The sequence below is a fragment of the Diorhabda carinulata genome, chromosome 2, assembly GCF_026250575.1.
Source record: "Diorhabda carinulata isolate Delta chromosome 2, icDioCari1.1, whole genome shotgun sequence".
Classification (NCBI taxonomy): Eukaryota; Metazoa; Arthropoda; class Insecta; order Coleoptera; family Chrysomelidae; genus Diorhabda; species Diorhabda carinulata.
The window spans coordinates 8,909,765-8,928,826 of NC_079461.1; the positions used below are offsets into that span (position 1 = coordinate 8,909,765).

At 32.7% G+C, this 19,062-nt stretch overlaps 1 protein-coding gene across 4 annotated transcripts in view; it reads left to right on the top strand.

Moving 5' to 3' along the window:
• Nucleotides 1–19,062, top strand: part of LOC130903496 (rho GTPase-activating protein 1) — a 30,289-nt gene that overhangs the window by 8,295 nt on the left and 2,932 nt on the right. The window contains exons 1-6 of one of the 4 annotated variants that reach the window (XM_057815624.1): nucleotides 1,705–1,765; nucleotides 9,538–9,829; nucleotides 12,428–12,745; nucleotides 16,221–16,396; nucleotides 17,930–18,127; nucleotides 18,918–19,024. In XM_057815624.1, coding sequence (XP_057671607.1) covers nucleotides 9,543–9,829; nucleotides 12,428–12,745; nucleotides 16,221–16,396; nucleotides 17,930–18,127; nucleotides 18,918–19,024 — 1,086 coding nt within the window. In that variant the 5' untranslated portion in view covers nucleotides 1,705–1,765; nucleotides 9,538–9,542. Of the gene's footprint in view, nucleotides 1–1,704; nucleotides 1,766–4,529; nucleotides 4,707–9,537; nucleotides 9,830–12,427; nucleotides 12,746–16,220; nucleotides 16,397–17,929; nucleotides 18,128–18,917; nucleotides 19,025–19,062 lie in introns of those variants that run through there. The other 3 variants (XM_057815622.1, XM_057815623.1, XM_057815621.1) reach the window with 3 other exon arrangements.

A 19,062-nucleotide genomic window follows, 5' to 3' on the forward strand; every position in this document is an offset into this window, starting at 1 on the left:
AAATGAACTAAATAAATTTATATTGACTGACTATCTTACATTATGATTTTTTGAAAGAGTAGGGTGGTGCTTAGAAAAAAGAGAAAGTTAGGTCGAATGACCATCTTCTAAAGTATGCCTTTACCAGTGCAGTAAAGTTATTCAATAAAGGTTGCAAACGAATAGTTCCTAGAAAGGGAAATTCCTCAGCAGAATTAGTCAAAAATTTGAATTAAATAGGTTCGCATCTCATTACCGTACACGTCAAGAAGTCTGCATCATTTTCAAACCGAGCACAGATCGAACGCGATGCTTCTACGTAGGCTTTTGGTCAACATTCAAACATTTGGGATCAATTTTGCAGCAATTTTTCTCATGTCCAAATTGACGTAAACTATATGATAAACGCGTTCGTATAAAATATTCAGTGCTTCAAATATCCGCTTTAGCCCAATTCGACTGACACAGAAACTGGCCTTCCCGATTGGTCATCATCTTCGATGAAAAATTCACCTCTTTTGAAGCTTGCAGTCCAATTTTTGACGGTCGCATACGAAGGACATTGATCACCAAGGGTATTAAGCATATTTTCGTAAATCTGCTTACCTCTTAACCCTTTTAAATATATTTTCACAATTTTTGTGGACATATTTTTTCTTTTAATTAATTGCGTAACTCTGGTTTACTTTTTTGGCGCCAAACTTTACACTGACACTTCTAATAAGTTATTGTTCGTTGCTACGGTAACGAAATATTTTGTTTATGCATAGAACTGGTCTAGGCTAACTAGATATTAATACATCCTCGTAATGTGAAATATTTAGACTTAGCCTAAAAAATACAGAATCTCAGAAGCCACAGAGAACACAATCGTTTCACCAATAAAAAAAGCGTTCAAAAAAGTAAAACATGGTTTGTGCATAAATTGTTGAAGTTTATATTCGGTCCGAGTGAACCTATATTGGTAGTTAGTGCTCTCTCCGTGAATATGTGTTGAAATTTAGTGGATGTTCAAAATCTTTTAATAAGGCACCATCATCTGCTATTAAGCGAATCTTCAAACTACAAAAGAGATCTGTTAGATATTCACTCGGACTAAACAGCAGGGCTCACTGCAGGGACTTCTTTAAAAGATTAAAAATTCTGACTCTTGCTTCCTTATTCATCTTTGAATCCGTTTGCCTAATTCGTAAGCACGCTTCTCCAATTTAAGAAAGATCATTGCACGGCATCCACTGAGGAACGCCTACTTCACGTTCAGAATTAGTTACGGGCTCAATATTTTACAATGCAAAAAAATGCACAATTACTTGCCAATTAAAATCAAATCGATATCATCTTTTCCCGCATTTCGCAATAATTTGAAAGAATATTTACTGGAAAGTGCCTTTTACTCTATAAACGACTTCTATTCTAATGATATTGAATTCCGGACATTTTGATTTAATTTTGCTACGGATTTATATACTAATTATTACCTATAATTTTGTTGCTCATTGTGGTTTATTTTATATATTGAAATTTTATTTTATTTGTTTTATATCTTTATTTAGTTATTTTTATGTTTGTTTTTTCAGTTTTTACAAGCTTTTGTCTACAAATTGTAATAATTTTTTGACAAATAAAGCATTTCTCTCTCTCAACTTTGTTAGTAAATTAGTCCGTGGATCGTTCTAAAGTAATATTCGTTTCTTCTAGCGTTATCTATGGCTTAGTACTGAATAAGCTACTGATAAAGTTGCTTGATCAGCCATATTTTATGGCGTCTATCCCCTCGATCAATCTAGTAAGTAGACCATCCAGCACAATGCTTTGAAAATGATCAATAAGAAGACGCATAATTCAATTTAGATAAAATATAATATATAGATAAAATATAAATTAGAGAATTAATTAAAAACCGTAATCATCAACAGGATATGTTTATCATTAAACAATTAAAATATCTCCTGGAATACTAATAATTAAAATTATCACATTTAAATAAAATCCATTTAAAAAACCTTGAAATCTTTACTAATATAAAACTGGAAAGTTTGTTTTTCTGATTGAACACGCTTATTTCAGAAACTAATTGTTTGAGTGGTGAAATTATTTTAGAATTAAATATTTTACATTATAGTGTATAAAAAGTTTTTATATACATTTATCATTTTTTTACCAAAATACGAGGGTAGTTTAATGCAATGAGAAAATTATTTCTTAATGTAACTCTACACTAAATTGTCGATGCACGCAAGCATTGATGTATAATTTTCTATCATTAACCAACGTTAAGTTTGTTTCTACAGACTGTTTCGTAATAGCACTCCAATCTCTCGCCAAATGATTCTATAGGTAAATATATAGAAATAAGTTGGCATAACAAAACTTCCAAAAACGCTTCGTAAGTGAGTTATAGTGAAACGAAAGATTTTGCCCGGAATCCTGATCCACCAATAATACTGGTGGAATGTTATACAAATACGAAAATATGAAAAAAAATATTGTAACACGTAATGGTTCCTATGTTACGTTCATTAAAAAAATATTTATTAAAAAAATAATTTTACGTTTTTTTAAATCGTTCTATTGATAATATTTATAGTTTACATCTAATAAACATGCCTCACATCTATTAAAACCAAAAAAATCGCTTTAAAGATCAATTAGCTCTACTTTTTTCTTTTATGAGGGGCTGCACTTTCTATTATTAAAAACTAACAGTAATCACCCATCACGGCGGAATCCCATCGTCCTTAATACCCAATTTCTATTGTTCTTATATCTTAGTGGAACCTTTCATTCTGCTAATCGCTGACAGCTCCCAAATTTTCGGGAAAAATGGTCACATAACCCCAAATCACGTGCTAAATCATTTAACTCACTTTGAATAATCAAATGTAGTTCGTCGGAACTGGTACTTGGAGTAAAAATAGGGTCGGTGCATTGTTCTTCGGAGCTTCTTGCTGATACGCTCCAGTATCTTCTACACACAAACAATATTTTGCGTATCTAAAGGCGCAATCGGTACTGGTAAATCCTCATTATGGGGCCGTATAGTAGACGGCAATTTTGGATACTGAATCTTGCTTTCCTTTCTTAGTTTAACGTTCAGTCTTTGTTAGACAAAAATAGCAATCGTTAAAATGGTTAGTAGGTTCCCGCCATACCATTGAAATTGCAAAAAGCTTGTTTTTTTTCTTCCCATTCATCCACTACACCAATGACACCCCTCTGCTTGTTTTGGCCTCCAATTAAAGAACCAAAATATTCGAAAAAGGGTTTTTATTCACATTTTCGAAAAATGATCTGGCTTGCGATTTCATCATAAATTCTCCATAAATATGCGTTCGTCTTTATGATCACTTTTTGCACAGAGAACCACTTACTATGAAACTCAAGAGAATACTAATTTTTAATGTTATTTTTATGCTTATTATTCCGAATAATACAGTTCAGGTATTTTTTCGGCCATAAAATTTATCGATACTAACTGCCCCTTTATAAAATTACCTACCTGCTAATGTAAACAGGGATAATTAAGCTATTGAAAAGTGGTACGTGTAACCCTGTAAGGGCATTATTGGACGGCTATTTCCATTTTAAAAATAAAGGTCTCGCGTGTGCTACGAAAATCTTGTCGGTAAATGTAATAAGAAGCCATATTGAATGTCTCTGGTCTGAAATTTGTTTCGTCTATACGTATTTTGACCTGAAAAATTGAATAAAATAGGTGTCAGATCTGTAAATGTAATAGTTTTTACGTTAACTGATGTAAAATACAAAAAACTCTACTCCAAAATACACTTTTTTACGTTTGTACTAAAATAACTCCGTTAAATATCTTATAAAATTAAACGTACAAATAAAACAGAAAATTTAATTACTAAGAAAATGATGTGTTACGTTCTGGATGATATTAAGAAAATTATTCGATTTTGTAATTTTCTGTAAATTATATTTGAAAGTTTAATGCATTTATTAGGCATTTAACGAAGTTATTTTACACCAAACGTAAAAAGTGTATTTTTGGAGTTTTATCTTTTACCTAAGTTAACGTAAAAACTATTACATTTACAGATCTGAGACCTATTTTTAAGGTTAAAATACGTATAGACCAAACAAATTTGCATAACAATTTCAGACACGAGACATTTAATATGGCTTTTTTTGTCGACCAGTGTTATTGGTGTATCAGGAATCCGGGCGAAATCTATCGCTCACGCTAAGGAAGCGTTTTTGGAAGTTTTGTTATACCAACTTTTTTCCTTATATTTATCTATAGAATTATTTCCTCAGAGATTGGAGTGCTATTCCGAAAAACCCGTATAAACAATTCGCAATTTTTGAGTTAATTTCGGGAGTAAATTTTGATGATAATGTTCAAAATCTGCAATGCCTTCGCGTTTTTCATTCAAACGTAGTTTCAATGAATTAATTAATAATAATGTAATGTTTCTACCACTTGAAAGTATATGAATACGTCCTCTATTTTTGTTGTAGATAAAAATTCTAATAGATATATCAGGTAAACAGTTGTAAAAAACATGTTTGTTTGTATTCGCAGTCTACATTGTTATTAACAATAAACTTTGTGATGGTAGTCTAGTTTAGTAGTGCGGGTATTCCAAAACATATTAAATTCGTCATCAGCATTACGGACACTAATCTAATTATTATTGTAGAATATTAGTCATAAAGATAAGAACGTTGAGGTAACAATTAATATTTTTGTGAGTATGAAGGTAATATATCCTATTTTTTTATATACAATTATATTTTTTGCAAATACGAATTACAAATAAGTTCCTTATCAATGCAAATTCAATGGAACGTATTTTTTGGGTCATTATGATCCAAAATCAAATTCAGTAGCCTATCGTTATATTTTTTAATAATTCTTAAATCCTTTGTTCATTTAGCTACAACTTGTGAATTTTTCAAATTTAGTTTGATCCATATTTTGGCAATTGTGAATACACTTTCAGTTTCCGCCATATTATTGACGTCTATCAAATTCTTTTCATGGCACAGTCCTATATACAGGTTTGGAAACCAAGCTCAAACTCTATTCGCGAAAATTACTAAATGGGCGACATATGTTAAAAAAACGTGATAAAAGTTGTAGTGTTATAAATGTACTCATTGTTAAAATCCTATTCTGGTGGCCAATCAAACTCTTGAGCACCTTTTTGGTAGTTTCGAGTAGATATTCAAGTCTCTCTCTCCAATCTTTAACTACATTCAGATTAATTGTTATCTCATGAGGCTGGGAAGTTAGACCTGACATCTGTAGAAACAAAATTTTAATGGTTTTTGAATTTGTTCCTTTTAGGCCACATAATAATAAATGTCCCGCGTTAAAAACCGCTTGCATCTAACTCCAACATATTCCCTGATGTTGAAATGGGTTATTCCAATTTTCGTCATTTTTAGACCGATTCTTGAACACAAACACGTTTAGGAAATAACGGAAATTACAAAAATAAAGAAAATGTTACCAAAATCACTAAAAACGCATAAAAAACTAAACACTCTTACAGATTGTATTGTTGATCAACCGCTATAGATGCCAAATTCAGCGCCATCTATTGACACGTGATTTTTGACAATATAGCGGCTTGATTCTCTTGTTATCCGGATTTTAAGTGTTTGAAATAGCCATAGCGCGGCGCTGTTATCTAGAGATGCTAGAGTTGGACGTAGGTAGGGCAAAAATGAAAATTTTGACATAAAGCATAATATAACCTAATATCGGTTAGTATCGAGTGTGTTATAAAGTGTCACCTGGGCTATAATTAAATTATTTCACGATAAACTTAAACAAGAATTAAAACATAGCGAAGAAGAACATGAAATCAAAATTTCAGTCTAAGTCTAACAAATTCTAACTTCATACATATAACTAAATAGTGCCTGTTAAATCGAGGTAGGTATATCTGGTACTAAGAAATCAATATGGTTGTTAGCTTCTTCGATAATTGCTGTTTTATTTTCATCTATACGAATTTCAGGTTCATGTTTGTTTCTTATCAAAAATATCCGCATTATTTCCTCCAGGAGATAATATTTTTTACATAAAATCAATCTACTGCACTTATACATCTAGGAAAACAGCTTATTTTGTTTTCTTCTTGAGTTTTTTACAACTACTGTTCCATCTCGGGAATTTTAATTATATCAGGACGTAGCCTTGCTGTTCAAGTTAATACTTTCTCGATTACCTGGTTTATAGTGGCCTTACCATGCACACCTTTTTCCAGACTTTGTAACATTTTCTACACATTTCCATACCTACTACCTATAGAATCTCCTAGCTATATATCTCAATGTTATTCATACTTTTATACTTTTACATCATTATTAATCAAAGGTTAAGGACATGAAACATCACTAAAACGTACAATTTCTTCAATGAAATACGAGATTGACTGATCAGCAGCCTACTGAAGAATAACTGAGTCCGACCATTTGGACTGATGGAATTGAAGGATCCGTATTTAATTATCAAAATTGTTATTGAAGTTGGCTATACAATAATTCTTAATGGAAAATCATCAAGACGTTTTTTTTTATTTTGTGAGGGCAAGGTACGATTCGATCATAGAGAAGCTCCGAATTTCGCAATAGGTACCGGAGAAATGTGTAACGATTCGCGCAGAAAAGGACCTGGATATAGGTCAACGGCTTTCTTCATCGTGTCATCACACCACTCTTTTGTTTCGCACTCTTTTCGTGTGTCCACATTCATCTTACTTTCCAGATTTAGTACCTGACAGTTTAATATAATTCCTTATATTAAGAAGGTCACGACACAAAGAGGGAAACCATTCCGAAAGAATTTCTACACAAATGTTTCTAGTCATGGAATAAATTTTGGGATATTGCTAGCCAAGAGAAGTATTTTTAAAATGATTTTATGACACTTCTTTCTTTATTTTCCTCGTATTACCATTGATACATGACGGATTTACCATAAGCGTTTAAACAGTTGTAATAAGATGTATATTTTTATAGCTATCGAAAAAGCAGATGTTTAATGTTAATGTAGTTTCATTACATATTATGAATTTATAATTATATAACTTATTTTTTATTAACTTGTTGACGGGCTTGAATAAATATAAACCCAGGGCCATATTAGAAACACAGAAACTCGTATTTTTACTTGAAGGAACAAATAAAACGGCAAAAGTAAAAAATAATAAAGAATTTTGCCGCCTTCATGTAAGGTAACTAAATTCTATACAGGGTGTTAGAAAAAAAGGTGGTCCCGTCTTTAAGCTAGATAGAAAACTGAAAAATATTTGGGGTTCGCTTAGTAAAACATTTTCGTATCGCCATCCGTATTCAAGTAAAGGGCGTCGAAGAAAAGAAAATTATACATATTTTTTTGCCGCAAATACTGGCAACATTGTATTGAAATTTTATATGAATATGTTTGAAAAGCTGATACATCCAATGAATTTGTTTTTAAGTCTATCATAGAAGGCGCTAGTTACACGGTTCGTACCAAGTGCTATTGAACATTGACATTATAAAGTAATAACCGATGGTGGTATAAAGTATTGATAGAGTTAGTAATTATTATTATTAATTAGTAAGCATTATGTGAATTGAAAATTTATCTCACGTAAATGAGACCCCATCGATAAAACGGATACATTTTAAAAAATTGAGACTGACGGCTTTTGTTTAACAAAAATCCAGTCTAGTCAGTATAGTATCTTGTTTTTCGAAATTAAATAAGTATGGGCATTGAGCTATTTAAGGCATTAGTGTGAAACAAATAACATGATCATGTATTGAAGTTCTGGGACTCAAACTGTTGTTTGTTTCACACTAAGGCCCCCAATAGCTGAGTATAATTATTGGCAATAGTATTTTCTCTCAGTTTGCCATGAAAAATTATCATTCATTTATAGTTATGACGTTCATAATTACATGTCTGAAACCTTGTTATTCGTTAAATTAGATATTTTTAATTAAAATGTACTCAAATTTTGAATATACTAACATGTTTTTAACCTTAGGCGAGTGTTTAGGAAACTCCATTCGTTACAAACAGCTACTGTACAAATACTATAATAGTGACAGAAACGTGTTTTGGAACGTGCATAGACAAGATATCTAGATATCTAACGCACTACTCGTCTAGAGCGCCCTCTAGGCGCACAGTCTCGTTATTTAAGAGCCAGACCTCGTATTTCCAAACTCTATGAAATATCTAATACATATAATGAATGGGACGGCTTCTTTGAAATAATCGAGTGGGCATTATAAACACTTCTTTAAAACTCGCGCTGGTAAATCAGTTATGCGGTCAGTACTCTTTGATACTGTTTATAGTTCTTCAAATAAAAACAGAAGTATAACATTTTGTAAGATATTCGCAATTTACAAAGAATCAGTTTGTTAGACTTAACAGAAAAATGATAGATATGAGTATGTCTTAAAAAGGTGTGATTGGCTTGCTTCATTTCAGTTGGATCTCCAAAAACAATACACCGACTTATTATGCATTTCCACTTCATTAGACCACACAATTTTGCAATATATTACTCCTAAGGTGGAATCTGTATTGAAATAGCAGAATTTGAGTTCGATGAAGCCGTAAAAGAAAAAGCGACAGGCGTTATTAGGTAGATGATGAGAAAAATATTCGAAAACTGTTTCACAAATTTCTCTTTGGGTGTTTTACAGGTAGCCACACCATGTTTATAACACATCACTTAATAAGTCGTGTGACTTTATTTTATTCATCAACGTAATCTCCTTCAAGAGCAATTATCCCAATGCTTCTCTAACTTCTCGATGCCGTACTTTAAGTAAACGGGGCAACCACTTTGAGAAAAGCTATTTCATGGTCAAATGTTCATACATAATTGTAACCACACGGCCTCAGCTATCTCATGCAATTTCAATTTACGATTAGATCTAACCAATTTGGGGACATTTTTTGTTTTCTGTAGTAACCACCCCAATTAACGACCAGAACGTTCATCATCATCGGTGTCTGTACAACCACGTTCAAATTCAGCATACCAATAACAAATGGTTCTTTTCGATGGAGCAGAGCCCGTATAAAACATTTGAAGCCATTGCTTACCTTGTACAGTATTTTTTTTTTCATTAAGAAGCAATAACAAATGAACACACGAAATTGTTTTGTATTCTTTGATTTGAAAACAACAAAAGTCGCTTCACTTGAATGGCTGTCATTTTTTTCTGACTGATCGAAATACCATGAAATTTTTGACAATAGCACCGCCACCTGTGTCTGTCACACGACTTTTGAGTGATGTAATATGACATCTTCGGTTATTCCTCATTATGTTAAATATTTAGGATGAAAAATTTTATTGAGAAATGACTTCTTTATCATTTTCTTAGTTTCACAGACGTAGTACAATAAACATATTTATATTTTTGTTAGAAATTATGACATGTAATACTGGAAACCAAGCATTTACTAGTTACCTGATTTAGTTGTTAAAGTAGTGTATATTTCATAGTGGGAAAAGAGGCCTCTTATTTAATCACTTATTCCATCTAATCATTCAACGTTTGTTTCAGTTGAAATGATTCAGGCTGAATCAAATAGTATGGGCTCGCCTATTTCCGATTTTACCGACGATAATTTCGAAGAAGAATTAGCCGAAGCGTGTGAAGAAAATTTGGATAGTCTGATGTTTTGTTCTACCTCGTATCCCGAAGTTGGTGATAATGCTTCCGAAAAATTTTCGGAAATTTCGAAATATGGAATTGTCGACGTAAAAGGTGATGATTCCGATGGAAGGAAGATCATTGTTGTTTACGCTTGTAAATTGCCTCAGATTAAAGAGATTGATCATGTGTTGTTATTAAGGTGAGTTTTGCTATATATCTCTGTTATATAAAAAATTATTCGATTTCGCTAATTTTTTTCAATAATATTCATTGGAGTACGAGGATGATTCTTACAGAGAGAAAAATTTAAAAAACTTCCTGAAAAAGAATAAAAACACTTTTCTATCTTCTAAAGAGTTAGTTGGGAAGGTTCAGGGAAGGCAAACATTTGAGTGACTTTACTATCAAATGTTGTGTGTTGAACTAAAATCAAAAGTATGTATGTAATACTATTATGAAAGTAATAAATGATGGAACTGGAGGAGTTTAATTCGTGGACGCTCCTGGTGGTATAGAAAAAACTTAATTAAAAAATTAATCGATTAGTTTGATATCGGTAACAATTCAACTAAAAAAATGAAATCGCTCTGGCTTTGTCAGGTATTACAGCAACTTTGCTTGAAGGCGGTCGAACCCATTCAGCTAAAAAATTGTCTTTGAATATGCAAAGCCACCAAACTCCAACCTGCAACGTTTCCAAGAATTCTGCAATGGCAAAGGTTTTGCAACAATGTAAACTAATACTATGAGATGAATGGCGCATAAAAAATCTTCAGATAGAGCCTTAAATAATCTACGTTACAACTAGAACCAATTTGGTAGAGCAATGATTTTATTATCAGGAGATTTTCGGCAAACATTGCCATTGGTTCCATGTAATTCGAACTGTTGCTCAACCTAACATATTCTCCAAAGCCCCGTGCGTTTCTTTTTATTTCCCAATTTGGAAAAGTTACTCTTTGGGCAGAAATTTGAGTTGAATGAGAAGGTTGCAGAGGGATAATAAACATAAAAATGGAACATACGAAGAGAGAGAATGAGTTTTATGGAGTGATGAGTAAAAGTTTGAGGTTTGTGTCTAATAGAAGAGTGTTTCGCGAAGGTCCGGATGTTAGATCCATGTGAATTCCCGGCTCGGTGATGGTTTAGGGATCCTATGGAGGAAAAGTGACTGGAGACCTGATAAATATTGAAGGAATTTAGAAAAAAGAAGGCTATAAAAAATATTAAGGGAAAATGTAGTAAGCAATTTATAGGGTTGGTAAAACTTATGATTGGCCGGTTGTGTACGTAAATACATTAGTAGCTGATCAAAACGTGTTAAAAATACAAATAATAACCTAAATTTTAATCAAAAAATGTACATTACGTATCCCGAAGATTTATTATTCGTTATTCAAACATTAACATTCGTTCTTAATTTTAACAAAAACAAACGAATTGGGTTAATTCCATTATACATTTCGTAAACGATTATCGATGTTTTCTAGAGATAATTGATTGGTTCTTGTGCTTTAAGTCACTGTAGATTTCAAAAAAGTTGGATGGAATCACTTTTTCAATTGGCCATTTTTGTTTTTTTTTATACACACACAGCGCAATTAATTCAGTTTTAATTGAAAATTTGTTTAGTTGATTCTATTATCAAAAAGTTAACATTATCAAGCAATCTATTCTAACTTTTTTTTTTGAAAATTGTTAATCGTCGTCGAAACTCATCCACAACGCAATCCAATTCAAAAATCCAAGGATCCTACAAGAGCAGGGATTATGACAAATCCTCCTTTTCTTTCCGAGAGCTCTGAGAAAACAGATACCATGGAACCCACTTTCCCTAAAGCATTGGTTCCTACTGATGCCTAAGATCTGACCAGTGCTTTTGATGAAGGCTGCAACATCAATAGTGCGGAGAACAAAAAAAGAGAAGTCCAAGGTTGCCGATTCGGTGTTCAGGGCTTAACGGCTCCGAATTCTAAGGTGTTTCGATCTCCAACCCTCCACCCAGGGATTCTAGGTAAAACCTGTTAAGAGACTCCGACTATTGAATGAGTTGGCTCCCAAAGCAGTAAAACTGTTAATTCGTCGTTGAAACTCAGCCACAATCCAAATTTCCATGGATATAGTTTTTTTCGAGATTTGGAAATTGGTAGGAATGTAGGAAAGAAAAATTTTGAAAGTGATCTATGTAACAAAAAAGTTTGGGAACCAATGATTTAAAGGAAAACTCTAAACTGGAATTTTTTACGAATCCTTTTGATGAACAAACGCGAACAATAATTAAACGTTTGCTGTCGTAACCTCCTGCTTTACCTACGCTAGTATTGTTCTGCCAAGAACTTGATTTGTTTCCTTTGGCATATATCCATATTTCATCTACAAATATAAAATACTCTTATCAAGATTTTCTCTATATTTTGCTCTTTGGCTAGCAACATTTCTTCATTCTATTAATGCTTTTCTGTTTTTGGTTCATCATTTAAAGTTTTGACAGTAACATGTTTCCCTAAAAATGTTTAAAAGTACCTAATCTGTATATTAACACTTACATTAAATTACCAGTTTTCTAAGAATTTCAGATATCACACTATAAACAACTGGTGAAAAATCACACTGTACAGATAATGTTACTTACACTGATGTGTAATCTTAATTTTATTTGAAGTGAAAGCGGAGTTTAATCTAAAGGCTAAGACTGAGTCACGTAATGGAAGACTTCCACCGATTCTACTATAGATTATTTTGATATATGTTACATGAACTGCTACGCTTAGGTATTTTAATATTTTTCTTCTTTCAGTTATTTGAAGTATACGTTAGAAAGTTATGTGAAACAAGACTATAGCTTAATATATTTCCACTATGGACTGACAAGCAAAAATAAACCATCATTTGGTTGGTTAATACAGGCATACAAAGCATTCGACAGGAATTACAAGAAAAATTTGAAGGCGTTATATCTAGTCCATCCAACAAGCTTCCTCAAATTCGTTTCGCAAGTTTTTAGGCCTCTTATCAGTGCCAAATTTGGAAAAAAACTTAACTATATCCACAGACTGAAAGAACTGAACGCTTTTATCCCAATTGAAAAATTAGATATTCCAAGTGAAGTCATAGAGTAAGTTTATGCATATTTATTTTATCGATTGTAGTATTTGTACTCAGTAATAAGTTTATTATTTTTTAAAGTACAGTAGAATCTCTAGAACCTAACTCGAGTTAAAGAAAAACATATGATTTAACTACTGAAATTTTTACTTACAAGGGCGCGATTTCTAAATTTAATTTTCGATTTTTGGAATTAAGTTTAAATAACAATTCAACTTAATTTCTATAATATGCATATATTTTTTACATATTAAAACAAATTACATATTATAGATTTTTTTTCATGCTCAAACCATGAAATGAATACATGATCCTCGGTATCATCACATCTTTCAACAAAAATTCGTAGTGTGTTCAAAACTTGCTGGATCAGTATGATCAACGTCATTTTCATTACCGTCATCGTCATTCATATTCTGATTAATTATGTCGATGATTTCAGCACAAGTTAGTGGTCCAGTAGTAGCTAGACCTTCATCACATGTCACATAATCTTCAAATTGCACTTTTATGTTTTGAAGATTATTTCAGTCAGATTCATGTCCGGTTCAAGAGGTTCTTCCGAAGCTTCTTCTTGTGGCATCGAAAATCCACAGCTTTTGATAAAGCTGACCTTTTTTCCATGTTTGTTATTAGTTTTCTAACAACAAGTGCTGTTGCTTAGATGTTGTATTGTGTGAAAAAAATTCAACTTTCACTGCTTTCAATGGAGGAATTATGTTGTGAGCTGTACAGGGTCGTTTTTTTCCATCTCCTATCACTTTGTGCAGACGCTACACAGGCAGAAGAAAGCGGGTATGCACTGTAGGCGACTGCGAAGCTCTCGCACTACACACTTCGTCATTTTTGACATTCAGGCGTCAGTCGGCTACAGCCACGTACACATGTCCGCCATTATTGATGCTCCCGCCAAATGTGAATTGCGTAGTGTGATTCGTTTTCTATAGACTGAATGCAATAGTGCTGCAGAAATCCATCGGAGAAAGAGTCATGTGTATGGGGAAAACTTCATGAGTGATGGTGTTGTGCGTGAATGGTGTCGAAAGTTTATAGATGACCGTAATGATGAAGGGATGAAGGGAGCCAAATCTGTCGTTTCAGATGACCAGGTTCAACGAGTTGACAGAATGGTTAAAGAAAACCGCAGATTTACCATTACTGTTTTGTCTACAGAATTTCCAGAAGTTTCAAGGTTTGTTTTGTACTCTATTGTTACTGAACGGCTAGGCTATATTGGCGGCAACTTTCTTTGAAGAGGATATTGAAAAGCTTGTCCACAGATATGACAAATGTCTCAATTTCTTCGGTGATTATGTCGAAAAGTAACTGTAAGTGTACCAAACTTTTGGTAATAAAATTATCGGAGGTTGGAAAATACGGCCGTCGTATTTTTCGTTTCTGCTCAATCATTTTCTTGTCGACTGTAATGAGCCATCCTTTGAATATTTCGGCTGTCATCCAGGCTTTCTTAGCATCATAGTCTATTGGTAGAGATTTACAACCAAAATGTAATGTAACTAATGGTTTGGATTTTTCAGAGCCTGTCATGTTTGTTGCCATCAATATTGTTATTCGCTCTTTACCGTGCTTACCGCCATGACATTTTTCATTTTTCAAAATAAGTGTTTTATTAGGTAAGCACTTGAAAAAAAGGCAAGTCTCATCGACATTAAAGACATCTTTTGGTTCATAATCCTGCAATAAACTGTGTGTATATCAACATTAATACCTTCGTTTAAATTTGGTTATGGTAGTTTTAGAATGAATTAAAATACAATCAATTGAATCATTTTAGTTATTGTCCCCAACGTATTTACACATTTTAAAATCTGAAAATACTCCCTTTAGCATCCCTCTCTTTAACCTTATACTAGAATAGGAATTCAGCAAACAATTTTTGTTGTTCAGCTTAAAATCTCAAAACATTCGCCCAAACTAAGATTTTCACACATGTGTATAAATAAAGGGTGTCCCAAAATCAATGCATGATTTGAATTAAATAGAAAACGCTATTTTTAGTATTTTGAATGTATTTTTTTTATCAAATCATAAAGTACATAGGATAGGGTTATATATGAAATAACATATCTTGGCATATACATACTCGCTTGTCAAAATTTCTTTGGTGCAGCCTTGAATCTTCTCCTTTATTGCACAAGTGGTTGTGTACCCCATAAAAAGAAATCTAATGTTGTTAAATCAAACAATCTAGGAGGCCAATTTTCATCACCGAAATAACAGAGTACACGATCGGGAAATGTCTCATGCAGAAATTGAAGTATTTCATGACTTGTATGGCATGTGCCACCGTCTTGTTGAAACCACATATTGGCCGCATTAATATCCAATTTCGGCAAAAAGGACTGTATTATTATGTCGTGATATAGGTAGGCTGGCCATACGTCCCGTTTTTTGCCAGTAATACGAAAATTAATATTTAAGTTTTGTAAAATAACTAAAAACTGTTACTTGGTAATTTCTTATTATACATTCGGTAAAGATTTAGGTTCACTTTTAGAATATTAATGATGAAATCAATTCTCATATAGATTTACCAAAAATGTATGTTAATAGTCGTGTCAGTAGCTTATGCTCAGTGGCTGTCTCTGTCAGTTAGTCAGTTTCTGGCACATTTGAGTTCTTTCCTATACCCTACACCTCAACCGCAAAAATAATCTGACTGTCCCGTTTTTAACCAAAGTTTTTATGGCCAGCCTAGATATCGAGCACCAGTCACTGCTTGACCAGCCTCATTTCAAAAAAGTATGGTCCAATTATGTCTTCAGCCCAAAATGCATTCCGAACAGTGACATGTTGTGGATGCACTTGTTATTCAACAATCGCATGGGGATTCTTAGAACTCCAAAAGCGGAAATCTTGGCAATAACAAACCGTTCAAGGTGAAAATGTGTTCGTCGCTGAAATTTATTTTGCTCGTAATATCTGTAATTCTCTTCACTGTGTATGGTAATTAGGCTTCAGTTAATCCTGAGTTAATTGAATTTTGTAAGCAAGTAGACGCAGTTCTTTAAAGTATATATGTTGTAGAGAGCTTCTTGACATTTGCGATTCTTGCCCACCAGTCGAATTAAGGATTCCTGGATTGCCACCGACACTCTCACGCCCTGCTTCAATATTGACATTTTAACGACTTGTTTTGGACTGCCAGTATGTTTGGCATCTCCAATTGTCTCCTGGATTTTTGTAATTAATTTCTTCAAAGTTGACGAAGTTAAAACATTATAAGAGCCATATTTTGTATGAAATTTTCATTTTCATTATTTATTTTTGAAATATTGTTTAATATCGTGGTTGTAATGTGTAACGCTCCAATTTTACCAACCCTAAACTATTATCTATCGATTTGTTTTTTTTTTGGGTTATCAACAATTTACTATTGTAAATAACGGCAAATTTAAATCTTGCCTTCATTACCCAATAGCATGTATTTTCATAGGAACAGTTCAAATTTTATTTTATTTTAGGCATGATAAAAAACTTGGTGGAGAAGTACCTGCACCTTCAATACCAGATGGTCCGTATGAACCAGTTTCACAGACCCAACAGTTTGGAGTGACATTACAATATATTAGAGATCAATATAATGTTATCATCCCACCTGTAGTTACACAATGTATAGAATATTTAGATCAACCTGATGGTGAGTAAGAATGATACATTTTTTAGATTGTTCTATATTATTTATTAAATCCTGTAGCAATTATACAAATTCAAAATTGAAGTTCAAATTTTATTATACTGTAATCTTGAGTATTGTGCTTCTATATCAGATCTCCAGCTCACCTTCAAGTTCAATAGTAGTTATGAAATCTAGCTGAAAGTATACGATATGCATACTTGAAAAATGTTATCTCCTATGGTGTATATCGATAAAATGGATTCCATCCACTTGTACCAGAAGCACCTTAAGAGATTAGATATAACTTTTAAATGGTGGGTATTCACAAGGGGTTAAAACATAGATGTTCAGCAGATCTGTAATAAAATAAATAGGAGGCCTGAAAAATTTTTTAATATTGCCGATCCTATCATAAAAAATTATCGATATACAACTTTTCTATTAATGTTTTTCTGGTTAGTAGTGCATTGATTATAAAAAAAATTAAATTGTTAATACAATAAACAGAAATATATCATCACTCAATAAGTCGTATTACTGATACAGGGGGCACTGCCAATACATATGAAGTTTATGAAGTACCAACTTTGTTTTCGAATCAATGGATTTAAAACAATTTCGTGTGTTAATTTATTATTGCTTCTTAATGAAAAAAAACTGTACAAACTCAAAATGGCTTCAAAAGTGTTATCCGGACTCTGCTCCATCGAAAAGAACCATTTGCTATTGGTTTGCTGAATATAAAAGTGTGGTCGTTCAGACATTGATGATAGTGAACGTTCTGGTCGTCCAATTGAGGTAGTTACTCCAGAAAACATCAAAAAAGTTCACAAATTGGTTATATTTAATCCTACATTGAAATTGCTTGAGATAGCTGAAGCCGTGAAGATATCAGAAGGCTGTGTGTTTACAATTATGCATGAACATTTAACCATGAGTAAGCTTTTTTCCAAGTGGGTACCGCGTCTACTCACAGTGGATCAGAAACAACAACGTGTTAATGACTGCAGTCGGTGAATACGTCTTGAGCGTCCAAAGACACAAAAGTCAGCTTAGAAGGTTATCTCCAAAAGGGGAAGACAATCAATAGCAAATACTACAAAGAGTTGTTGGATAGCTTGAATGCCTCATATGCCGAAGTAACCACTATTTCACCAAGACAATGCACCGATTTACAAGTGAACGCAACGATGGTTAAATTGAACAAATTACCCTTCGAATTGCTTTCTCATCCACAGTATAGTCCAGATCTGGCTATTCGCTGATCTGAAAAATATGCTCTCCAGTAAGAAATTCAGCTCAAACGAAAAAGCAATTGCCGAAACTGCAGTCTATTATTATAAAATCGATTTTTGCCAAAACATATGTGTTTTTCTTAGTTAGGCACACAACTTATTGAGTGATGTGCTAGGTTTGCCACTGTTCATCTGAACAAAAGAATATTTTTGCTTTCATCCAATGTTTTCAGGAATGTATGAGTACCCTTATTATCATAAGTGTTTTTTTAGAATTGTTTTCGAAATTTTAAAGTGATAAGTTACATGATTTTTTTAGCACTTGAAACTGAAGGGATATTTAGGAGATCAGCGAATGCTAATAAGGTTAGAAGTCTGAAGGAAATTGCGAATTCCGGCCAAAATCTAACATTTGATGATCCACATGATGCTGCGGTATTACTTAAGAAGTTTTTGAGAGAATTGAAAGAACCACTCTTAACATTCGAACTTTATGATGAAATTTTACAATTTCAAAGTAAGTATTTTTAATTTAAAATTCAAATCATTGCCCGTCAGACAGTATAATTGTGAGTGTTGGTAGTGTAAACAGTGTGTTCAGTTTGAATATCACCAACGGTTCCAGAAATTCCAACTTAATATGTGGAAACTGAAGACTGAATATCGTTGTATGAATTTTCTTATTCCACTTATACTGTCTTTATACATGTTGATACGATTTCTATTCATGGGGTGAATGAATAGACACTGTCTCTTGCGTTCTCAATTTATTTAAATACTTTACCCTACACTTAACTAATTTTTATAATTCACTTATGACTATCACTTAACTAACTTGAAAAATTTATTTAAATTCCTCGATGACTTTCTGCTTTGGTCTGTTCATTACGACTATTTATTATAAACTAACTAAAATGCTCTACATAAACTCCTTATATATATTCCAAAAGAATTCTTAAAACTTCTAAAAAATAAAGAAACAAAACAAATAAATAAATAGACTTTCATAGAAATTATTCAAAAGGAACAATGTGAATAAAGCGCCTGCTAAAATAAAAACTTTTATAAAACAAACATCAAATGTATTCCGCGGTTTAGAGGCGCCGCGTGCCTTCCGCGAATTTTAGAATTTCATTATATCTAGGTAGGACCGGATCTAGGGCGGAGACGCGTTCGTAACAGTATTCAATCAATTTTGTGATAAATTATTGAAATTAAAAGCAAATTTGAATCTACACAATCATTTGTTATTTGAACTAAAAGTGATTAGTTCATGAATTGAATAATTGCCATTTTGTTCATTGTAGGTTGGAATAATGATGAAAGGCTGAGATTGGTATCAATACTTGTAATGGAAAAACTTCCTGAAGATAATTATAAAGTATTGAAATATATCATACGATTTTTATCTAGGGTAAGCTTAATATTTCTTATTAAATTATGAAAAAATCA